At 41.6% G+C, this 26,189-nt stretch overlaps 2 protein-coding genes across 2 annotated transcripts in view; one reads left to right on the top strand and one right to left on the bottom strand.

Moving 5' to 3' along the window:
- Positions 1 to 1,092: 1,092 nt before the first annotated feature.
- DUOXA2 (dual oxidase maturation factor 2) lies at positions 1,093 to 12,389 on the bottom strand. The gene is made up of 6 exons (XM_083180202.1): positions 12,243 to 12,389; positions 10,008 to 10,065; positions 8,173 to 8,307; positions 5,597 to 5,810; positions 3,288 to 3,502; positions 1,093 to 1,256 (listed from the first exon to the last, which is right to left on the bottom strand). Exons 1-6 carry the CDS (start codon positions 12,387 to 12,389, stop codon positions 1,093 to 1,095), a joined length of 933 nt encoding a protein of 310 aa, XP_083036328.1.
- A 2,026-nt stretch (positions 12,390 to 14,415) lies between these two features.
- The window catches only part of LOC146073026 (dual oxidase 1-like), a 109,260-nt gene continuing 97,486 nt past the window's right edge, over positions 14,416 to 26,189 (top strand). The window contains exons 1-2 of the mRNA XM_083180200.1: positions 14,416 to 14,506; positions 24,003 to 24,086. Of these exons, the coding sequence (XP_083036326.1) occupies positions 14,416 to 14,506; positions 24,003 to 24,086 (175 nt within the window). The remainder of the gene's footprint in view (positions 14,507 to 24,002; positions 24,087 to 26,189) is intronic.

Raw genomic sequence — 26,189 nt, 5'->3', positions numbered from 1 at the left:
AAACTTTTGCTCCCCCCCGCCGGGACAATTTCGCCGCCCCCCCCCAGACAATTTTGCCGCTGCCCCCCGTTAAAAGACCCCCCTGGGGAGCTGGCATGGGGTCCGTGCGGCGCGGAGGTACCTGTATTCAGGGAGAGCCTGAAGGTCCCTGCGCCTGCGGCGCTGAGTATGATGTTGCCGGGGTCCCTGCAGTGAAGTGGAAATAACGCGCTATCTCCGGCGGAGATAGCGCGTTATTTCCACTTCACTGCAGGGACCCCGGCGGCGGCAACATCATACTCAGCGCCGCAGGCGCAGGGACCTCCAGGCTCTTCCTGAATACAGATACCTCCGCGCCGCACGGACCCCCCTGCCAGCTCCCCGCTGCACCCACAAGCAGTGGGGAGCTGGCGGAGAAAAAATAGCGCCCGCAGACCCCCGGCGCCTCCCCGCCACCGCGGGGGCTGCGGCCTTATAGCTACGCCACTGGGCATCCCACTAAACAGAATCCCATCAAGGGCAGGGAAAGTGTACTTACCCTGTCCCCCTGACACCTTAACCATAACTCTCAATACATGATGCATAATCCTAACCATCCCCTCTCTCAGCCTATCCTCAACCACCCCATTAGCACTCCTCCCTGCTTCCTATCCCTAAAGGTTCCCCATTAGTGTCTAACTTTAACACCTTTTGTTTAGAGTCTAGCCCTCCCACTCTGCAGTCTAACGATAGCCCCACAAACACATTCTAACCCAAAGTCTCCCCTAGTGCCTAAACCTAATACTAACACCCAAACCCCCACCCCCACGCGACCTAACACAACAACACCATGCATACCCATGCTTCAGGATGCTGGCCTCGGCATCTCCACAATGTCGAGATTCTGGCAACGGTGTTGTGGCTGCCGATCAGGATTCCAGGTGCGGCATCCTGATTGCCAGCATCTTAACTGCATTCCATTATCAAACATGCCTCATACCTAATATAGGCATTTTGAAATTATTATGTTGTCCACCCATCCAGCAAGACTTTGTTTTGAATCCAATTACTAATAAGACTCATTGACATGACATTGTCATGATTTCATTCATTGTCCATGAATTTGACTTGCACTTATACATTGTTAAATGCATCATTAGTGTAGCAATGTTGATTTATATAGTCTTCTTCATCATCATCTTCAACTTCTTCAATGGTGTCAAAAAGGAGCTTCAGTTTTTCAGGCACACACCAGTGTAAAAGAAGTAATGTGATCCCAATCATAAAGCACAACAGACCTGAAATGATAAATGTGATGGCACTGTGAAAATAGTTCCAAATAATCTCCAAGGAAGAAATAACAAGAGGTAATAGGCATGGGAATCTGAACAAACTAACAAATATCCAAAGTCTGAAGACGATAGGTGAGGCTTGATTTTATCGGTACTTGTTTCCTAGCACGGCGCCCCCGATTTTGATCGAAGTGCATCTTATACAATTGCATCGCATCACATGCAATATAGCGGCATGTGATGCATGCAATGCGATGCGATTTTAAATTGTACAAGCACCCTGATGGGTGCTTACAATGTTAAATGCACCCCCATTGTGAATGCCACCCCCACTATCAACGCCAACCCATAGTGTGGCGACCGCGAGGGGCGGCGGTACGCGTCCTCCGCGAGGGGCGGCGGTACGCGTCCTCCGACCTTTTCATACCCCCACTATCCACATCGGCGTGGAGTTGATTTTAGATAGTGTAGCGAGCGCAGCGAGCCACCGCGCCCAAAGCGAGGGGACACGGATTACTTTACATGTATTCCGCATCCCCTTGCGGGGCTCAGTGGCTCACTGTGCTCGCCACACTATCTAAAATCAACTCCACGCCGACGCGGATAATGGGGGCATGAAAAGGTCAGAGGACGCCACGCTCTGGGTTGGCATTGATATTGGGGGTGGCGTTGACAATGGGGGTGCATTTAACATTGTAAGCACCCATGAGGGTGCTTGTACAATTATACATCGCATTGCATCACATGCCATTTGCTGGCATGCAATGCTATGCGATATTTCATTGTACAAGCACTCCTGTTAATTTAACGGGAATATCGCATCGCATCACATTGCACGCATCGCACACCACTAAGTACGGTATGCGATAGACACCGTGCTAGGAAACAAGTACCATTTTATCCTATCAGCTTATGTGGGGAGGGGCTTCTATAGGCATATAAAATCCTGGCTAGGCATACATTTTCCCTATTAACTATTTTTGGTCCCCCTCCTGACTATTCTATGGTTTGTATAACTTTGTTTGTTGGAATATGCATGATATATATTTTGTGTTCCTTTTTATTTATTATTTATTAGCAGCTTCTTATATAGCGCACACATATTCCGCAGCGCTTTACAGAGAATATTTTGAACATTCACATCAGTCCCTGTCCCAGTGGAGCTTACAATCTATATTCCCTACCACATGTACACGCACACACATTCAATCTAGGGTTAATTTTTGTTGGGAGCCAATTAACCTACCAGTATATTTTTGGATTGTGGGAGGAAATCGGAGTACCCGGAGGTAACCCACGCAAGTACGGGGAGAATATACAAACTCTGCACAGTTAGGGTCATGGTGGGAATCGAACCTATGACCTCAGCTCTGTGAGGCAGTAATGCTTTTTGGGCACAAAAGTAGTTTGGTGGCATCTCCCTCTGAGAATGGTGAGTTAGTCATTATCTCAGTACAGGACCTGGTCTCTATTTAGTGGAGGGTCCATTGCTAGGCCAATTGGGGGAGGTGGTACTGCTAAATCCAGTTTATTCTGGTGCGGGCATCTGCCCCCACTATTTAAAGTACTTGTCAGGCTGTGGCCAAGGTTCAATGCCTTTTTCTGCCACATAAAATTTAATTTAATTTGACCACTAAATTCTTGGCTGCAATCACCTTGATCCAATTTACTGTCTCCGTGAGATTATTTCTAGAATGGTATTGGGTAAGGTTTGACAATGAAATAATAAAACCATTAAGTGGCTTAATGACAAACAAGTGACAATGTTATTCCACAGAAGGTAGTACAGTTATTACAAAGTACATGAATTGTTACAATAAACTTGTTAAATGGGATCTATAAAATGCATGTTAGAGTTAATTAATTATGGTGTGCTGTATAAATCTGGATTCCTAATGTACAATTACATTACATTTAAGTGATCTATAAGCCAGCTTTATGATTGCCTTTTGGTATAAAGTCTGATGGAATCTTCTCTATTGCACCTGCCTCTCGGACACATGAAATATGATTAGAAAAAAATAGCATCTAACTCACCTGTTGCCAGACTCAGCCAGAAAGATGCTCCATATTGTGTTTTCAGAGAATCTGATCCAAACTGTATATTACACAATGCTGCATTTCTCACAGTGGCAAATGAAATGAGTGAGAGAATGATGAAAGCTGCGGTTACTAGGATCATATAAGCTCCATATATGAAAACAGGCATAGAGAAGAGAATGTTGCTGATTACCCAAGAGCAAAATGCCACCCTGTAATGCAAAATGCAAGGTTTACAGTTTACTATGTTTCTTAAACATCCACATTCCACACGGATTATTTCAGATTGATAAATCAGTGTACTGTATCTTCCACTTTCCACTTGTTGTCCAGTAAATGAAGCAGAGTGGAGGCCTCTTCTAAATGGTGAATGAGCAGTTCATGCAGGCATTAGGTCCAGGGGTGAAGAGAGTTTGTCTGGGCCCCGGTAATGCCCATGACCTAATCAAACTATAACTTGAATAAACAAGGCAACCTGTACAGGGGGCAGGGCAGTCATCAGGGGAGGGTGACTGCGGGGACTCCTGTCCCAGGCCCAGACAGAAAGGGGGCCCAGGATTGGAGTTTTTAAAGTATAATTTGTTATAAAAAGGTTCACATTTCACTTCAAGCAAGGGCGTAACTACCATAGGTGCAAGGGGTGCAGCTGCTATGGGCCCCTGAGCTGAAGGGGGCCCAACTTTACTGTTTAAGTAATGTTTTACATGCATTTATCACCATCAGTTGCTATATAGGGGGCCTTTAGAAACTTTTGATATGGTGCCTATGAATATCTAGTTACGCCCCTGACTTCAAGCAATGTAGAGGTTGAGTAGTGCGAATGGTGCTGCGGGCACAGGTCTTCCCAGGCATTCTAGGTGTTTGAAAAAGGGCGGATCAACCAGGGGGCGACTAGGGGCGGTCGCCTCGGGGCCCCTACACACCTATACACCAGGGGCCCCCACACTCCAGGTGGGTGGTAGGTGGGTGGCAGGCAGCAGGGTCCGGGCAGCGAGTCCTTGGGGTCTGGGCAGAGCGTGGCGGGCAGGGGGTCCCTGCTGCGGCTTCACAGTCAGTGGCGGGGTCCCTGCGGCGTCTGGACCATCAGTGGTGGGGTCCCTGCGGCGGACGGGAAATAGGAGGGGGCCCCCACAATTTTTATTGTCCAGGGCCCCCCACAGACCTTAATACGGCCCTGGGGGGCCCTGTCTATTTTGTCAGTCCTAGGTCCCACAATATCTGATGGCAGCTCGGCAGGGGACAACCATGCAAACCCCAGCCAGGGACAGAGCAAGGTGGAGACATGATCAGTGTGATCACATCCCCCCTTCTTGCAGACAGAACCGCATACTTGAACCCATTGCGGCCTAGCATACAGTATGTACTGTGTTGGGAAGAGATACTCTTGCAGACTTATAGGTAAGTAGGGGGGGGCTCTGTCATGGTCCTCAATAAAGGCAGGTAATTAATTATATCCCTTTCTCTGTCACTGACTACACCTTCCACATTATGGACAGATCCCATTATTCAAACTGGGGAATAGGGCCTGGCAATGCATTTCAATATTCCTGCATGCAACCTACTCTTGCATTGAAGGCTTGAGGTATCGGTTTGCACATGTATACTGTATATAGCTGACTTTGACTAGACAAGACAAGAATCATGTGAAGCATGCTCATAAGCAAGAACAATAAAAAGACCAGGCAATCGGGTAAGGGATTCATTCATTTGTATTTAGCTTTTCATGTTTGTATTGACATTAATTTTTTTCTCCTTCAATTATATATATATATATATATATATATATATATATATATATATATATATATATATAATATATATATATATATATATATATATATGTATGACATTGTGTTACATTCCATTATTGCTACCTTAAACATATGCTGATATGCTGATATTTAATAAAGATATTACTCTATAAGTCATGGCTACGTTTCATTATTGCATTAGAGTTGCCCTTAATGTGTATACTCTGGGCATTATAATAAAGAATGTCGCTCATTTTGGCCCTTCTGAGCAATATCATTCAATATATCGCCTAGAGTGTACGCTCTGCCCAATGAACGATGCACACTCCCAGTGTGACCCCCCTCCATCATCTGTACATATACAGACAAGGAAGGTCATCGTTATTGAGGACACCCCACCCAGTGTGTAGGGGCCATTCACTTTTATTTAGCACTACAGACATTTTGAAAATTGTAATACAATAACTTTTGTGACTGTTTCAATTTATGCTACATATTAAAATTCTACACAGAATAATGACATTTTATACAATCTAATAACAACTAGCTACTTACCACATGCAGGCCGATGCATAATGACCGGATATCCTGTATTGGCCAAATAAGCCACATGGATCATACTGGCTGAATTTTTCTGCCACGTACAGAATAGGGTTAGGGAGCCCTGTTTTCAATCCATCATCATAATACTCATTGAAATTTGATCCAAAATTCCAAAGGAACTGCTCATTATAGTCAATTGTTTCATTAATCTGATGAATGGGATTTCCTTTTGGAAACACAAATATAAAAATTATGAAAATCTCCTCCAGTATAGATGAATGTACTAAATTCACCACACTGTCTAATCCACTGGTTCTCAACCTCGACCCTAGATGTCATGTTTTGAGGATTTTTGTCTATGGAAGCAGATAGAATAATTGCTGACCCAGCAGGATACGGTCATTTGATCTACAGCATGTTGGTCGACAAGCATTAGGCCGACAGGGGGGATAGGTCGACATGGTACTAGGTCGACATGGATCAAGGTTGACATGGTTCTAGGTCAACATGGCTTTAGGTCGACAGGTCATTAGGTTGACACTAGCCTTAGGTCGACATGGTCTAGGTCGACAGTCAAAAGGTTGACATGTCAACCTTTTGACTGTCGACCTAGACCATGTCGACCTACTGCTTGTGTCGACATAATGACCTGTGGACCTAAACCCATGTCGACCGTGTCCCATGTCGTCCTAGACCAATGTTGACCTTTCCCCATGTCGACTTAATGGTGTTGATTTAATGCTTGTCGACCAACATGCTTTAGACAAGGCATGTCCAACGTTGGCCCTCCAGATGTTGTGAAACTACAGATCCCAGCATCCTTTGCCACAGTTTTTCTATTAGAGAATGCTAAAACTATTGCAAAGCATGCTGGGATGTGTAGTTTCAAAACATCTGGAGGGCCAGCGTTGGACATGCCTGCTTTAGACCAAATTATGCCAACCTAAACCAGCAAATTAGCAAAATAATTAACTCAACTATGCAAAAGTAAAGGAATCAACAAAACATGACCTGTTGGTGGTACTTCAGGGCAAGTTGAAAACCCTTGGTCTAACCTACAATCAGTGTACTTTTTCTGAACAGAAAAAAAACTATTTTTTTTAATGTAAATCTGTGCTTCATGTGTTTCCCATTTATAGAGTGCTTAGGAAACACAGAGAACATCCAAGGCAACATATGTATACAACAGATTACCTGAAATATGGTAACCAATGTGATTGCTTTCATTCAAATTAGCTCAATACTACAAGATCTACTACTTTATGGCAGTTGAAATACTGTTCCAAAATCCGGTCACCTACTGATGCTGCTTTCAGACCGCATAACTGGCTTTGACCCTATATTCGAAAACGTTTCCAAAAACGGGTCTGCCAGGTAAAACCCCTTTCACACCGCATCTCTTAAACGGTATATTACCGTTTAAGTGCGGCTTTTTTGACACTGGCAGACCCGTTTTTGGAAACTTTCCAAATACAGGGTCAAAGCCAGTGCAGTCTTCAGCAGCGCCCCCTACGGTTAACATTGCCCCCCCCCCCCCCCCCCAGGGTTAACATCACACATCACAAACACCCCCCCCCCCCTGCATACCTCCCAACATGACCCTCTCCAGGAGGGACACGATGCTCTGCTCCTAGACTTTCCTCTTCATGTATGATGGCCAGCACCTGTTTCAACAGGTTTACTAATAAGAAAGGTGCTTCACCACAGGTGAATGCAATCATACATGAAGAGGGAAGTCCAGAAGCAGAGCATTGTGTCCCTCCTGGAGTCATGTTGGGAGGTATGCCAATGTGCAGCCGAACCCCGCCCCCCCCCCCCCAGGAGGCTGGAGGCTGCTTATAAGCAGGAGGCTGCTTATAAGAAAAGTGACTTTCGGAAAATGGCTGCCCCCATACGAAAGACAGTTTTTTTAAACTGGTTTTCCTATGGGGCAGCCATTTTACAAAAGTCACTTTTATTTTAGAAGTGCATCTGTCCATACAGTACTTCCGGGATCTGCAACGGGAGGTACCGGCTGCAAGGAGGGGGGGGGGGGGGGTTCTTAAACATATTGCGGGGGGGGGGGGGTTTAAACACATTGCGGGGCGGGGATATTAACCCGTGCGGGTGGGGGGTCGGCGGGGGGCTCCAGTGCTATGAATATTTAATGAGCGTTCATTAAATATTCACTGCGCTGAATTTAGGACCCAGCTCATTGGCTTGGTCCTTAATACTGTTTCAGTCCCGATTTTGATGCCAAAATACCGGGTCTGAAACGGGTAGGACCCTCCATTTTAACCGTTTTACAAAAACGGCTTTTGTAAAACGGTAAAGTGGTTCTGCACCTTTCAGACCGCACAGATTACCGTTTTAAAACAGTTAAAAATCGGCAAAATACAGTTTTTTAAGTGCGGTCTGATAGGGGCATGACCCCCACTGACATTCATGTGTGCTGCCAACTGAGGAAGAAGTCGTGTAGCCATCATAAATTAGATTATCACTATGACTTCACACAAAAGAGCTCATTATTATTTAAGATAATTATATATTACCTCAATATTACATTATATTTGTGCAGTGAAAATATTCCATGATGTGCCTGGTCTCACCTTTTAAAGTTATATTGACACCATTAAACCCAACATGTACTCCAATGCTAGCATTCACCGTGACATCACTGAATGATTTGTATGATGTTGTAGCATCAACTGATCCAACCTCCCAGTCATTAGTAAAGTTCATAGCTGCAGATATTAGTGAAAAAAATGACAAAATAGAGTTTAATTATATAAAATTTATAGTAGTTTTTACTGCTTATACATAAATAATATCCTGCATTGACATTAGGATATCTTGTATCAACTTATGTCAGATGTACACAAACAGTTATGATGTCATTAGTTACAACTATTGAATGCTGATGTCATCACTCCAGGGCATAGTCAGATTAAGGGGTGGGAGGCAGAGTATAATGTACCCTGTGCAGGACCGGTGCAAGGCACCGGAACCCCCCAGGCGGGGGAGCTGGGGGAGGCGGGCGCCCCAGAGCTCACCCGCTGTGTTGATCCACGTCAAGGGGGTGTAGTGCCATGCAAGGCAACGCTCACCAGGGCCGCCACAACGCTCCGGGGGGGGGGCTTGCCGGGTGATGCGGCACGGGTCACCGTGATGTTCCTGGGGGGCTTGTCGGGTGATGTAGCGCGGGTTGCCGCGTCGCTCCACGGGGGGGTGGGTAGGTGGGTGATGCAGCAAGTCGCTTTTCTCACATATCTCCCAACATGATCCTCTCCAGGTGGGACAGAATAACGTATTACTGGACTTTCCTCTTAATTAGTGATTGCCATCACCTGTGGTAAAATACCTTTCTTATCAATGACAGGTGATAGTAAACAGGTGATAGTAAACAGGTTCAAAACAGGTGATAGTAAATCATACATTAAGGAGGAAGTCCAGAAACAGAGCATTGTGTCCCTCTTGGAATTGGTCATGTTGGGAGGTATGTTGTCATCAGTTACTTGTTCGCTACAGGTGATTGCAATCATACATTAAGAAGGAAGCCCAGGAGCCGAGCGTTTTGTCCCTCCTGGAGAGGGTCATGTTGGGAGGTATGCATGTGCATTTCTGCGCATGTGCAAATTCCAATTGCGAGCGGCCATGGTGGCAGTACTGGGCCATGGGAATGGCCCACAAATAACAGTCAGTTGAGACTGACCTTTATTTGCGAAGGTAGGAGAAATCATTTGATGGATGGTGACCTTTGAAAGATTTCTCCTGCAGCGGCGGCATGTGAGCGCATGTGTCTTCGTTACACATCCCCTTGCATGGTTGTGAGGGGAAACAGCAGTGGGGGAGGGCAATCGTGCATATGGCGTTACATGGTCTCCGACCATCGAATGATGTGGAAGGCACACGCACATCTAAGGTTGCTCTGGGGTATCCTTAGATGTGCGTGGGCATTTTGAAGGAAGTGGACGGCTAGCTGACATCCGGCCCACGTCACCGGTGATTTCCATTGGAATGCCCATGGGAATGCCCATGAAACGCTGGGAGTTCCCATGGGCAGTTCCCCTGGCCCGAACCCCCCACCCGACACTCACACACACACACACAATGTAGGGGGTGTGCACCCAGCGAACAGTTTGTTCACCGTGGCTGCACGTGCGTGAACGACGGGGGCCGATGCGAATGGACCAGAATAAGGTCCTTTATATAAGTGCAGCCTCATGTCTTTTTATGACCATGAAACGCTTCTCTTAGGTCTATTATCCATCTTTAGTAAGTAAGTAACATAAGGCCTTATGCATCATATGTTCTATACTATGCAAAGGCAATCATTTTTACTTGCTAGGTAATATTTACCAATCTGTTACAATACAATCTAGTATTACAGTAAAGGTCTATACGATATGGGTTTTAGTGTCCCGGAAACCAGTGAATTGCTTACCAACTGTTACAGCTCCTATAAACAGGCTTATTAGTACTCGGCATGCCCAGGATATTCTCTGTGGAAAAAAAAAAAAGATTGCTTCTTTTTATTTGATGCATATTGACATTGGCATAAAACAGTAATGAGATCAGGTGCACTCTTATATTTAGGTTTCTTTGTAGACAACGGACAAACAACATGGCAGTGGCTTAAATCTATAAAGCTTTTCTCATTTTATAGTTAACTCCTAGGATCCCTCTGCTAAAACAGGCAGCACAATTATTGAAGTAAAGTTTTTCTAATCATGTCATATGGAGCCAACTCAGACCTGTTAGAAGGCTGCGAATTCGCAGCCCATCCGTTATGACTGCGCATGAGCACCGTGTGCCCATGCCATCTGCCTGAAGGAAGTGAACAAAGGCTAGCTCAGAGGTTGATTGACACCCCGTTGATTGACGTCATCCGCTGCCTTCTTATGTCCATGTCCTATGCAGCACCGAGTGAGTCCTGGCTCAATTAGCGCAGCGAGAAGGGGGAAAATTATTCAATGGTGAATGATTTCCCCCCCCCGTACGCGTTTTCAGCCATGCACAGTGGCAGGGAAGTGCAGGGGGCATACAATCGGTGGGACAGCAGCAACCTGCTTGCTTTCCTCGCACCCAGCGAGCAGGTCTGATTCAGGCCCATGGTACTATGGAGCGCTGGTACTGTACCTTCTGAAGAAACTGTCTAGCTATATAGACACATACATTAGTCAAGGGTAATTTATACCCTAAACCTGCACCTGGGAAGACCTTTACCGTTTGAGATCATTGTCCTTTTCATACTCAGTGCCTATTATTCATACTTGCCTACTTTTGAAAACTAGTTTCAGGGAGATTGTAGTTGGTAGTAGAATTTTGCACAGCTCCCCATTGAGGGGGCGTGTCATGCTCCACCCAAAGAGATACTATACTTGGTAAAGTGTTGGGAAATAGTGCTGATGATTCAATGTAAATGTATCTATCTCTCATTCCTTTTTTCCCCAAAATGTAACAGTGTAATGTGGGCTAGGTGACATGAGGGAGATTGCTAGACTAATGAGGGAGAGAGGGAGATTGCTGCTATTTCAGGGAGTCTCCTGCAGAATGCAGGAGGGTAGGCAGCTATGCTATTCTTACCTAGCTGTGTTTGCTATATCATACAAATGAGGAACAATCTTATTAAAGATTTGGGCCAGCACAAAAATTCACAAAAGCTGAGGAAATTTGACAGCTATTTATTTCTACTCGTCAGAGACACGGCCAACTTTATGGGTAACCCATCAATCAACCCTATCTGGGTCCAAGGACAATTGACATTTTAAGGAAGTGAGAAATACTTCCAATAAACTCTCTATATAATGTCAAAATATTTTGGCCATTATCGGCCAAATGGCATTGGCATTGGGTTGCCTTGTAAATGATTGAGCCTTTAAAAAAAAAAACTCCAACTTAGGCCGGCATCCCGCACGAGGCTATTACCTATGGTCGTATATAAGAAGCAGTGTCTCGCATTTGAGTTATAGCAGTATAGGTGATAAGTGTAGGCTAGAAATCATAGGGTCAACAGTAATTAGGTCGACAGTGTCTGTGTCGATTCCAAATGTCGACATGCACAAGGCAACATGGGGAAAAGTGAAACAAGCAAAAGGTCAACACAGAAATGGTTGACAAATAGAAAGGCCATTGTGTGTTTTTTATTTACATATTTATGTTTTTGTTTAATATATTATTATTATTATTATTATTATTATTATTATCCTTACTTATATGACGCCACAAGGGATCTGCAGTGCCCAATTACAGAATAAATGAAATAAATGAATAAGCAAAACAGGGACTTACAGATAGTCTTCTAGTTTTAGAATATGCCAAATACATTTCACTGATATAAATGATGTATCCATTGGCAATCCTCATTAGACTTCAAAAACAAATAAAAAAAAACCCCCTCTAATATAACATTTCATGTACAACTCTCATCCAGTAATCGATAGTCGCGATCATCATTAGTTCATATTATTGCATCAGTTCGTCTGACAGACTCCTGAAAAGCACATCTAAACACAGTAAATACCAACATATGACTGAAAGGTATTTACTTGAACACTCCCTTAATTGTACCTTATATAACTAATGTAAGTTTCTACTTACAGGAAACAGTACTCATATATAGAATAATGCATTGAGCCAAGAAACAAATGTTGACATATGTGATTTATAGCTAACTCACCACTCTGCCTCTAATTCCAGGAATGATAAGAATAAAAGCAAGAGCAAAAACTAGGAAGACTATTATAACGATGATGTAATCTACACAGAAGGCCCAGGTCCGCCTTGTGTGTGGGTAGAAAGGGAATACACCATCGTAGAAGGTCATGTTTGTTCAGCAGGAAACAATTTTACCTAAAATATAAATAATTACAAGATACATTTATTAGACTGATACAGATTATGATAAACATTTCAAATCCCTGTTACTGTGCCAAAATGACACTATTAAAACTCGAAATACCCTAGTAGTGTTTGCACTCTCATAATCTACAATAATGTACAGTATACTGAAACGTAAAGTAGGTTTACACAAATATGGCAGCGTTACATCATATTTCAAATGATACATTTATATCTTTGTTTTGATAAGGTGATTGTAAAGCGTAGCAATAAATAGGACTTAAGGGATGATAGACACATCATCACCTCGACCCTCATTAATATATGCATGGGCGTAACTATCCCAAGTACAAGGGGTGGGATTTCTATGGGGACCAGAGGCTGAGGGATACAAGGACTCATGTTATAAAGCTGCATATCCATTTACTAGATTTGTCTTCTAAGCAATCTGGCCTGATCAATAAACCAGCCTGAATTGTTTGACATTACACTTTTAAGGTAAAATGTACTATGTCTTGACAAGTGATAAAGATACTGTAGATTGATAAACTGCCAACCAACCAGGTCATAACTGTCATTTTTCAAGCCCAGTCTGTGACATGACAGTTAAGAGCTGATTGGCTGGTGTTTATCACTCTTCATATTATCACTTGTATATCTATCTATCTATCTATCTATATATAATGAGCGGTATTCAATGAGCCTGATTCGCCATGTTTTTATGGCGAATTTGTGCTGTTTGGCGAATTTCTGACTAAAACGGTGAATCACCCTATTCAATGACCACATGGCGAATACATTTCAAGGTTTTTTTCACCATGATTCACCGAGTAGCAATCGCTATCTTTTTATGGTGAAGTGGAATGTGAACTTTTAAAATAAAGTGTTTTGTTTTTTACATTTGGTGTAAAAAAATCAGGAATTTTATTCTGAGGAGGGGCATGCTATTTTTATTCATGTGCTGTAAGCACATGAATATATATTTAATTTTAAAAAATATATATATATATATATATATTTTTTTTTTTACACAGCAGCCAGCAGGGGGCGCCGTAGCCGAGCCGCTCATTACATATTCATATATTCACTGCACCCGATCGTTACGATCGGGTATAGTGAATATACGCTCCCCTGCTGGCACCCCGGGGGGCAGCCTGTGCTGCCTGGCACCCGGGGAGCCCACCTACCCCCCACAAAGTTCTGGGGCAGGCAGAGAGACTACCATCTCTCTGCCTGGCACCGTCCTCAGGCTCCCTGCGGCAATCGCCGCAGGAGCTCATATTCGCCAGTCAGGGGCAGCGAGCCCCTGACACGTTGAATACCGGAGCCCGCCGGCTCCGGAACGTGGCGAATGTGCAGCGAATCCTAAAAAGGATTCGCTGCACCTCGCAGGTATTCTCATTGAATACCGCCCAATGTGTAGTACTGTATATGGAAACTTGAGATTTCACCAACATAGTTGGACACATTAGATCACCATGTATTTTTTCTCAAAGGCAGGGCACCTAAGGTCTGATCTACTTCCAACTGTAATTTGAACCTTAGCACAAAGCCACAGCTGAATCACGCAGGCACTGCTCACAGGAAAGCAGAACATCCCTTTCTCACTAGAACAGATAGTTCTGACAACAGTGTGGCATAGTATGAACAAATGCACTGTAATAAAGCATTATATTATGAACTGGAGGGCACTCTAAAGTGGCACAGTATGAACAAGGGGCACTGTAATGTGGCATAATATGAACCGGGGGCACTGTATGTCATAATGTGAATTAGAGATACTGTGTGGACATACAGTAATATTAACTAGAGCACTACTATGGTTCAGAACATAAACTAGGGAACTAATATGGGGCATACAATGAATAGCTGCAGCAGAGAGATGTCTCTCAAAAAGCATTGGGACAGGGGCCCCTCAATATTTTGGCAAGGAAGCCACAACGTTCTGGTTACACCCCTGCATATTTGACAAGTGGTACTGATACAGGGGTTTTTATCCACTCACCGTCCCTATGATCATCATTAGGATGCACCTATATAAGCCTCCACTTGACGCAAAAGAGACAGCCATATTAACCAATGGTCTGGCCCCTATTCTTTCAGGTATTTGTGGCGCCCTCTGGCACTTCAATACTTTTATCCCCATTTAGCTGATGTTTGGAAAGTAGAGCTGATGCCATCATTTACACTTTCAGTTTTCACATGGACACCAACACCAAGCAAAAGGCGGTCTATTAATATTTACTAAGCCTATTTACTAAGTGTTTAGCATGGAACTACAAGTCCCAGCAATCATTGGCAGACATCAATTGCTTGTTTATACTGGCACTTGTAGAACCTCTAGTCCAATCATAACCATTATTTTTACTGAATGACAGACATACTGGTGCTTGGGGGTCTGCAAGTACCAGCTTCCCTGCAGCCATTTCTAGTTAGTACTTGTGGTTCCCTCCAAGTAAATAAATGTTTCTTTTTTTCATTTTGACACATGCTCCAACTCATATTGGAATGGGGTCTTGGAATGAGTCCCAGATACAATCAGCATGGGGATGGTTTCCTAGGGATTTTTAGGCCCATGCTAAACAGGCTGGGGCTTTTTCCTACTACAGTATATTAGTAGTAGTAAAATACAGTAGCTGAAACATACAGTATGGGTGAAATTTAATAGGATGAGGGAATCAGAAAGTGAGAGATTTGGTAAGAAATCTCCAGTTTTTTTAAAGCGGCAATCATTTACACTTCAATATCAAACTGGTTTTAAAGTGTAAATGATTGGCGCTTTAAAAAAACTGGAGATTTCTCACCAAATCTCTCACTTTTTGTCTCTATACTATAATGTGACAAACCCAGCCTGGCCTCGTCTAAAACTAAGTTGTGGATTTTGCATGGGGACAGCACTCAATTTGCCCCGCATATTAGAGGTAATCATTCCGGGTAATCAATGAGCACTGATGCTGGTTTAATTTTTGGGAGGTACACATTTTTTATTCATTATTTTTTAAAATATATTGTTTTTTATCTATACACGTTAAACACCAATCATCAACAGTACACACATATTTATTCCTCCCAAAATCTAGATAATACAGAGTGGGACTTGTGTGTGGGAGAAACGGTACACGTTCACTTGTATACTATACTATACCAATGTAAATCGTAAAGGGTTTTTGCATTTTCCAGTTCAGCAAAACCCTGAAAAAACAGCTCTGAAAAACATTACTAGCCACCATATTATGTAGGGATAAGAAATATTAATTTTGGGGTCATATATTAATAATTAATAAGTAGATTTCCCGATGAGGACACATTTTACAAAATAATCCTTATTTTGTATATAGAATGCAACACTCACATCATTTTGAGGAACAGGAATGGGCATGTGTGCACCTTAGCCCATAGCTATCAGTCCCTGATCACATATGATACCAACAACCATCAAGCTTTTGGCAGGATAGTTCCACTTTTCAGGGACTTTCCATCCTACTTATAAGCTGAACTGTCTGATGTGTGAGTGTACGGGGGTGGGGGTAAATCAGGAGAGCACTCAATCACAGAAAAGGGGGGCATGCCGTGAGACCATTTCCCCATTGACTGCAATTTCATGCCACCATTTCAGGTGTGCACCTCTGACGAGCGCACCAAGTCCCTCTTCCATACCTGAATATGTTTGGGGTATGCTAAAACATTGCTTATTTTCCTTGTTAAAGTAGAAATAATTTATATACTACTGTAAGAACTATGCGGTCATGAAACAACCATATGCTAACACAGAAATATTGTAATATAATTTGCTGTAAGAGCAAACAAAGGTATTACTAAACACAATGTACTGTGAGAAGACAGCTCATTACTCAGTGCTACAGGATGTGCTTCTTATTAAGGGCCCCATACATCAGCAATTAATTGTGACAATTTTCAGATATGGAGATGATTGCCACAATTAATTTTAGATGTGTGGGCTCCCCCTTTTGGCAATCCCAATCAAAATCGCCAATCGATTGCTTAATCAGGTTTTTAAACATGTTTAATAATCTGGTATTATCTGCAGATCTTTTTTATATGTGTGGGCATTCCCAATTCGTCTTCTTCATCTATTTACATTATGAACAGCTGAAATGACAATCGATTGGGCAATTTCCAGATATGAAGATGCAATCTTTAGATGGAAAAATCTGCCGATCACTGAAATAAATCTGTAATGTGTGGGCAAGTCAGATAGATTGTAAAATCCATGTATCTGGCCAAAAAATCCCTGTATCTGGAAATCCATAAATTGTGATTGCTGATGTATCATGAATCATACTTCCTGTAATTGCTGATAATACACACACTGTAATACAGCTCATTGTAATACATGATTGTTGACTGATATTATTATCTCCTTTATAATATTTAATACAAACAATAATAATAATGTAATAGTTATTATGGTACTTGTGAGTTATCCGGGCGTCCGATTTTTTGATTGTATGCCTTAAGTTAAGGCATACAATCAGATGCGATGCGATATCGCATCGCATCGCATCGCATCGCATGCGACCATCGGATGCGATGACCCGATTTTTCCATAGGAATCAATGTTAAAATGATTCCTATGGAAAAAGGGGTCCTTTTCATACCCCTACTATCCAAGTGGGCATGGAGTTGGATATAAACCTGTGGCGAGCGTAGCGAGCCACCGAGCCCGAAGCGTGGCGAGCGAAGCGAGCCCCGCGAGGGGACGGTATTCCGTGTCCCCTCGCGGGGCTCGCTACGCTCGCCACGCTTCGGGCTCGGTGGCTCGCTACGCTCGCCACAGGTTTATATCCAACTCCATGCCCACTTGGATAGTAGGGGTATGAAAAGGACCCCTTTTTCCCATTGAATTCCATGTTAAAATGGACTCAGTCCATTTTAACATTGATTCCTATGGAAAAATCGGGTCATCGCATCGCATCGCATCGCATCGCATCCGATGGTCGCATGCGATGCGATGCGATGTCCCGATCCGACCCGATTTAAAAATCGGACGCCCGGATAACTCACAAGTACCGTTATTATATTTTATAATATTTGTGACAAAATAATAAAAAAATAATAAAATACTGTGTTATTGTTATGCCCCATTACGTATGTCTACTTGGTATTAGTGTTGTATTTAAGATTCTTGTCACTGCTGTATGTTCCAGATGAACTCTTATATCCATACTGCCCTATCTATGCTCCTCTGGATGTTTGAAGTTGTGATGTATGATTTTTTTTATTTTTGAAACTATAGATAAACTTACTTCTAAGCTAAGAAGTAAAAAAAAGGCAATGGGAAATAGCCAATGTAAAAGAAAGTGAAATTCAGACACGAAATTACATAGAGTTGAATCACTTAAATTGTGTGTGCATATACCTGAATGTATGTATCTATGTATATATATATATATATATATATATATATATACACACACACAAAATGTCAGATTATTAACATAAACAAACTTAATTAAGAAAATATCAGCATAAAACTGAAAAAAAGACAAATTAATAAGCACTAGAAATAAATGATAAAAAATATAAACTATTTGTGTCTGGTAAAGGAGCGTACAAACTGACCTTGAAAGTACGGATCCTGTGCCTTGTGTTAATGTGTGTGTCAAGGCTGATGTATTCAGAAGAGCTGAGATGGAATCTCAAGTGTCTAATGACCTAAACATACTATGTGTTGGTTTTTTATACCACACTTCGAGCAAAAAGGATGTCAGACGGTAATAGATTACATGAAATAATCAACATACCAAACTCTATGTCTATCACAAGTGATTAGAATAAAGGATATTATTCAAATACGTTTGAAGCCCAACCCATGTGCCACTGTATTTACCAAGTCAGAAACTTCCTTGAGGATGTCACATACACAATTCAATCAGTGTGACTGACTGTACTATATCGATGCTGTGGTTTACAAGAAGAGCTGAGTGCTGAGGTTTGCAAGTGGAGGTGAGCTGAATTTTATTGATAATACCATATACTGTACTATAGTAGTATAATAGCTCATTGTGTTGTTGATGAGTTGCAGAATTAAGGTTTTGTTATTTAGTCTTTTTTTATTAACATCACCGTTATAAGAAACTATCATGTGACCTTATGTATTGCTGGTTGTTAGAGACTTTTATTTCATTAAAGAATTGTCTGTATTACAGTATGCCCATTACAAAGATTTTCACTTATACTTTTTTTTTAAACACAGGAGGGCGATGTTGTACAAAGATATAACTGTGCATAAGTGAAATACCATTGTCTCAGAATCAGAGGAACATATTTGCTTAGAGCCCTGTCTTGTCTCCTCTTTACTTACCTAAAAAACAAATCACTTACTGTAGCCTCTATTTCATCACCTGCACCTAAATTGTTGGTGCTCACAAATTTTGGAGGTATTAAAAAAAAAGCAAAAGTAGCCTATAAAACAGGATTATTATGTTATCATAAAAGAAACAATTTTTTAAAATATCTCGCAAAGCATTTATTTTTTATTTTATTTATTTGTTTACTTATTTATTTATTCATTTGTTTATTTGTTTCAAAATTATATATAAATACAGTATTGAAAATAAATTGATATCATTTATATATAGTTATGGGTAGAGGGGTCCAAAATTCCATTTCCTCACCCAAAGTTGGAATAATGCTTGTAGAAAACATGAAGATTTACAATACTTTCAATTATTAAGGGCTATATCTACTAAGCCTTGGAGAGAGATTTAATGAGGAGAGATAAAGTACCAATGAGCTCCCAACATCCATGTTATAAGATGGGTTAGAAACATGACAGGAGCAGGTTGGTAGTACATTTGCCCCATAGTCAGAGAGGCACCCAGTGGTTTCCTGTCTGTTGGGGAACTGTATGCCTGTTCATGGTAAGCAAGTCAACTGCTAAGCATTTTTTAATTGGAGTTCCAGCATATCTGCATAACAATAGGCTGTCAGGAGGTAAAACTATTTCTGCAAAAAACTGTGTACATTTTATTACTTTATTTTCTCACTAGGATGGGATGCTTTAAACCATAAATGCTGTAAAAACGCTGTTATCTGGGGTTTTAACACATTTCTGTATGCTCTAACCCCCCTTTGCATTGTCAGCACTGCGGAGGGAATCGCCAGAAAAGATGTCGATTCCCTGCAGAAGCCTATTGGCTTCTACCGCAGTGCTGTGTGAGGAATCAGTCACAAATCCCTCCCAGCATGCCCCGCGGCCGGAGCCATGCTCTGCGCATGAGCAGATGGACTCTCAGGTCTCAGACCTGGAAGTCCAGCACCAGAGCTGCATCACAAGGGTCAGCTCTTATCGCAAGAGCTGTCCCTTGTGTTAATAATCACATATGTTAGGCATCCTGTTTAGGATTCGCTGCACAGTCGCCGTGTTCCGGAGGGCTGGAGCATTCGCTGCCAGCCCTCCCTGTTGCCGTATTCAATGCAGCAGGGGCTCTCTGCCCCTGATGGTGAATTTTAACCCCTACGGCGAACGCCGCAGGGAGCTGGGGGATGGCGGCAGGCAGGGAGATAGAAGCCTCCCTGCCTATGCCGGACACTGTGGGGCAGAAGAGCTGGCAGGGGACTGGGGTAGGGAGCCACTGCACTGCTCCCGCTAGTGCATATGTAATGAGCGGGAGCAGTGTGAAGTGAATATATGAATATTTAATGAGTGGCTCCCGGCCCCCTGCTGGCTGTTATGTGTAAAAAAATATATATTATTAAATATATATTCATGTACAGTAAGCACATGAAAAAAAAATAGCATGCCCCTTCAAAAAAATTATTTTAAAAGATCACAGTTCAGTTCACCATAAAAGATGGCAATTGCTGCACGGTGACACACAGCAAAAATCACTTAGAAAGCAATTCGCCATCTGATCATTGAATACACTCACGGCAAATCACATTGAAAAACTCATTGAAAAACCACAGAGAATTATGGCGACTCAGACGGCAAATTGTCCATCATTCACTGTTTGCCATCGGCGAATAGTGCATGTTGAATAGGGCAAATCAGTTTTTCAGTAAAAAGATTCACCTTGAGATTCACCAAAAATAGCACACATTCACCGTAGAACATGGCGAATCAGCCTCATTGAATACTGCCATTAGAATTAACTCTGCTTTTAAGAAATGTCATACAATTAAAAGAAAACGTGAACAGATTCCAAAGTTTAGCCCTAGAACTAATAATCAAAGCAGTACAGCAGGGCTGGCCAAACCGGTCCTCGAGCTCCATATTTTCCAAATCACCCTGCTGGCACACAGCTGTAGTCATTACTAACTCTTCAATTTCATTGAAAAGTAAAACATTTCAAACCTGCTGCATTCATTCCTACTATAGATCCACAGGTTGCCTGAAAAACATGCACTGTTGGTAGATCTTGAGGACAGGTTTGGCCACTCCTGCAGTACAGTATAAGTGCTAAACCTGTTTTCAACATTAAACTAAAACCAGCTTTACATAGCAGCTTTAACATGGTATATTGCCGTTTTTTTACCGTTTTAAAACCGGGACAGCTGCAATGTGAAAGCTCCATTGTCAATTTACCGGTTATAGAATACCAGTATTTTGAAACGTGTTAAAAGCAGGATCCTACACGTTTAAAAAAGTGATGGTAAAAATCGGCATTGAAACGGTAATACCCCTTTCAGTCCGCACTTAAACAGGTAATATACAGTTTAAGCTATGCGGTGTGAAAGGGGTTAAGGCTGTCTGCCCATTTTTTAAAAACGTTTCAAATTACCGGCTCAATGCCGTTTATGCGATGTGAAACCAGCTTAAGCTGTGACCTGGGAGCCAATTCAGAGGGAATACTATGCCACTGGGATTAGCACATCTTTTATTTTTATTTTTAGGTTTAATTTATATTGATACTAATTATTTATATATTGCACACATATTCCACAGCGCATCCGCAAAGAATATTTGGATAATTAACATGCCCCAATGGAGCATACAATCTTTATTCCATACCACATGTACATTTAAACACATTCTAATTTTGATAATGTTGGGAGCCAATAAACCTACCAGTATATTTTTGGATTGTGGAAAAAATCCATGCAATGACAGGGAGAATCTATAAACTCCACACAGTTAGGAACACAATGGAAATCAAACCCAAGACCTCAGTGCTGTGAGGCAGTGATGGTAACCATTGAACTGTTTAATGCTGTTCTACTATGGCACCTGCCCCGTACACACAGGACGACATTTAGATTTTGCTGTTTCTGACCTGACAGCACCATCAAAATTGTTTCAAATGTCATTCAGTGTGTATCCAGCTTAATAAAGTGTGCAACAAATACAGTACATACACTGCCTACAGACAAAAGACCACAAAGTATTTATATATTGGTTCAGTGTAGATCTAAAGAAAAGTATTACAGTAAGTCCACAAATAACAATAACAACCTTTAATATAAAAATAAAATAGTTGTGTGTAATAAAATAAAATCACTGACCATGTACAAAACAGTGTGGTCTATTTACTAAACTTTGTATGGCTGGGTGACCTGGAAAACGTGCACTGTTGGGGGTACCTGAGGACCAGGGTTGGGAACCACTGCACTAAGGCACTGTTGCAATCAATATATCTGGTACCAGAAATGTCTTGGAAGTGTGATGGGCACTCCAGGGTGGTGACTGGGAGGTGACATAGTGCTCACTTGGTCATCTCAGTCTTTGATTATAGACTGTAGGCTCTTTTGCGTTAAGGTAGGTCATAGAAGAGAAAATAAATGATTAATAAACCAACTATGCTCTACTTTACAATGTAATTACTGTACTGTATATTTGTTGTATTGTATTACATGTTATGTCATTACATTACCTTATCACTTTTCTTTCCTAGGAACAATCAATAATCATGACTTGGAAATTGTTCTTGCTTATCTTAACATCTATGTTTAATGGTAGGTACATTTAACAAGAAATAGTTAGTTTATCATCTACTAATTTGTATGTAACAAATGATCTATCTATTCATTCAGTATGTCTGTATTATACAAACTACTATATTCACATTTTACACTTTAAGAGACAACTAAATCACATTGCATGGCAGAAATTTCCCATAGTGATAAATGACAATTTTATGTACATTTTCTGTAGTATAATTTTTATGCCAACTGATATGGTATTGCTAGATTTACCACCGATACACTAGGAAATTATATAGAAGAACAAACATTACAATAAAATAAAATGGCTGCCTGGCCAACGGGATGAGGTCAACCACACAGACAGACGCCAGGCAGAATGACGCCCCCCCACAGCACACAGATGCACAGCTATAAAGGGAAGTTCACTGTCTCACTTTTCTTGTTACTTGAAAACAGTTTACATTAAACTGAAACATCGTTCAACTTGCTCCGCATTGTGATCATATTCTTTGGCCGGCGCTCGCCAGATCCCTTGCACTGGCGAGCGCCGGCGATAGAGACTGGGATGCGCATGCGTCTCACACGCACGTGCGTCCCAGTTTCCTGTCAGCGGGGGGAAGGGAACCCTATCTGTCTTCGCTTCAGGGAGACGGACAGGGTTAGTGGGGGTGAGGCAAGGCGGCGGGGACCCGGGGCGACCGTCTGTGAGGCGGCGGGGACCCAAGGGGAGCCACGTTGTAAGGGGACGTGCGCGCATCTCCGGCAGCTGGCGGGGGATGGCGGCTGGTGAATCTTTCGCCATCCCCTGCAAAGCTGGGACCCGCTCCATCTGTATATACCTATATACATACACACATATATATGTGTGTTTAATAATATTTTTTCCTGATGCCTATACACATTAATAAATCAAATATATTTTTAAGCAAAACTTTATTTACAGTATATACCTACGGGTCAGTGCCACTGTGCCCCACCTCATTAAGAGACATTTCATTCAAAACTGTATGTTTAGATATTTTTGTGGTGCTGTCTTCTTAACTGTCGCAACTCCACATCCATTCATTTTCAATTTTCCTTTTAAATGTATGTTTTAAGTTAGTTTTGAGACTTTTGCAGTGTCCTTGCTCTCCACGCTGTTACATTCTATCTCACTTCTGCAGTGCTGATCTGAAGATACTGTCCATAAACCCGGCTTCACAGCTTAAAAATGATGCAACTGTGCTTAGTCCAGAAATACAGTTGCAAAAAAAAAAAAACTATATTTCCTTGTCTTTTGTCTTTCGATGAATTGTAATAATGTCATGTATATTTCCCATCACTTGCTAAAGGAAATGACTTTAAACATTCCGATGATAAACCCTTAGGTTTCTATTTAGTTATTGTATTTAGATTTCACTTCCTTACCACCATAGCTACCCATAGGTTGTACACGTATGAGTCTTACAGAGAACAATGCCTTCAGAAAGACAATCTATTGACATTTGGACAACAGTTATGTTGTTCATTTATATTAAGGGGTTTCCCAGTTCAGTTTCCTTTATGATATTATATTGTGTATGCTGTCCAATATATGTTACTATATATATTCTTTGATGCCTATGTTCTTTAACCATATAGAATTAACTATAGCTTCATGAATAGTAAGAAAATGGTACAAATTATTTCATATCATTATTACTGTATTGATTAGTTTGTTTATGATTAACAGATACACAATCAACAGTTAACTGGGAGGTACAGCGCTATGATGGCTGGTACAATAATCTGGCAAAGCACAACATGGGCTCCAAAGGTACTGTACAGTGAGACGTTATAATTAAATCAAGGTTTGCTAAGGAGGTGGGGGGGGGGAGGGGTGTTACTTGTTACCGAGGCCAAGGCTTTGTTGAAAATTGCCTTTTTTATAGTGGGCATAACCATGTTTTATGGACCCATTCACACATATGCAGTATAAGTCCATGCATATGTAAAGTACAGATAATTGGTACTTTGCAGTATAGGGTGCACCTCCATCCACACTGAATAATCCCCAGTGCTCTACCTGTGCTTACATGGGTTCTCTTAGCCTAGACCCGAGCAGTCTGAAACCACAAGAGAGATAACGATAATGGGGGAAAGGGGAGGGGGATATATCTGCACTGGCCAGTGCTACAGCACTCGTATGGGCCCCAAATGAGACAATTTTAATCCGTTGCTCTCAGTGGGGATGCAGCCAAAGACACTGGTTAATATGAGAGAATGGATAGGGAAGAATGTCTTTTTTGTTGGCGCACAGAAAAAAAGAAGAGAGTGAAGTGTATTTTAAAATTACATTACTTTACTAGGTATGGTTAAAAACTGTCAAACCTGTGACATATTTGTGTATTGTGCAAATATATTTAATAAACAATTTTATTATTAAAATACGGTGTCCTTGCTAACAAATACCGATTGAAAAGACTTGATAATTTAATCCAAAAATTTACGGATATATTTGCTACAAAAAGTCGGGCTGGCCAGCCTAAGAATTGATTGGATGTCCATGTCTTTTATTAAATTGTATTTTATTTTCATTATTACATGTGTAATGTATTGTGTGTGTTTTAAAAAAGTATACTAATTGCTTTGCCCACCACTTAGGTGTGTGATTATTATTAACTAATGATAAATAAAAATAAAAACATATATTTTTGATCAGAAATCCAGTGTTACATTTGCGCTCTTTAAATATTTTCTTGATATTTCGTTGATAATAATAAAATTGTTTATTAAATATATTTGCACAATACACAAATATGTCACGTTTGACAGTTTTTAATCATACCTAATAAAGTAATGTAATTTTAAAATACACTTCACTCTCTTTTTTTTTTCTGTGCGCCAACAAAAAATACATTCTTCCCTATCCATTCTCTCATATGAAACCACAAGAGGCCAGATGCACTAAGCTTCAAAAGTGATACAATGGAGAGTGATAAACAGCCAACAAATCAGCTCCTAACTGCCATGTCACAGACTGCTTTTGAAAAATGTCAGGAAGGAGCTTACTGCATCTGGCCCAAGGACAGGTTATTTTTATTTATTAAGTTGGCACTGGACAATTAATTTAATTATCAATTAGTTGTGAAATACACTATTATAAGGAATTTTGCCTGAACACTTTTCTCTGCACAGTACAGCATAATGCAAAAATAATAATAATAATATTCATCATCATCATCATCATCATCATTTGCCTTAAACTGGATACAAAGGGCCTGTTCAGACCTGTTTGTTAGGCTGCATATACTCGCAGAGAACAGGCAGGGCTGCCATCAGAAATTATGGGGCCTGGGACTGACAAAATAGCCAGGGCGCGGCCCCCCTCCCCTCCTGGTGCCAGGCTGAGGGGGGGGTGTGTGAGTGGCTGGAGCGGTGGGCGACCTGCGGCCCGCCGCTATTAAATGAAGGAGGGTGCTGGGTGGTGCGAGGTGGGCTGCAGCTGTGGGTGACCTGCGGCACACCACCGTTAAATGAAGGTGGCAGGCGACCATTGACCGGGGGTGGAATGTGCAATGGAATGCCTGTGCCCTCCCCTCTCTGCCAGAGTGGTTGGTAGGGTGCAGGACTGAATCAGCCCCAAAGTTTCCTAAACTACAACAAGCTTCAAATGTCAACACATATAAAAAAATCAATTTGCTTTAAACATATCACATAAATGATATGTAGCAGTACAGTATGTAATAATAAATACTGTATACTGTAACTGGACTTTTTTCATTAAAATTCATCAAATTTAATTTTCTCAATGAATACTATGGGCAGTATTAAATGCTCCCGATTCACCATTTTTTTCCGGCGAATCAGGCTGTTTTCACTCCATGTGGTGAATCTTTTTCACTGAAAATCTGATTCACCCTATTCAATGTTTCACTGT

Source organism: Crinia signifera, chromosome 4, assembly GCF_055691185.1.
Source record: "Crinia signifera chromosome 4, ASM5569118v1, whole genome shotgun sequence".
Classification (NCBI taxonomy): domain Eukaryota; kingdom Metazoa; phylum Chordata; class Amphibia; order Anura; family Myobatrachidae; genus Crinia; species Crinia signifera.
Note: the sequence above shows the minus strand (reverse complement) of the source record. Positions and strands in the feature narration are given on the sequence as shown.

Coding starts and splice junctions, on each gene's coding strand:
- DUOXA2 (XM_083180202.1), bottom strand. CDS start 12,389: ATGACCTTCTACGATGGTGTATTCCCTTTCTACCCACACACAAGGCGG. Junction 8,308..10,007: donor TATAGGAGCTGTAACAGTTG/GTAAGCAATTCA, acceptor TAATATCTGCAG/CTATGAACTTTACTAATGAC. Junction 1,257..3,287: donor CTGGCTGAGTCTGGCAACAG/GTGAGTTAGATG, acceptor TTATCATTTCAG/GTCTGTTGTGCTTTATGATT.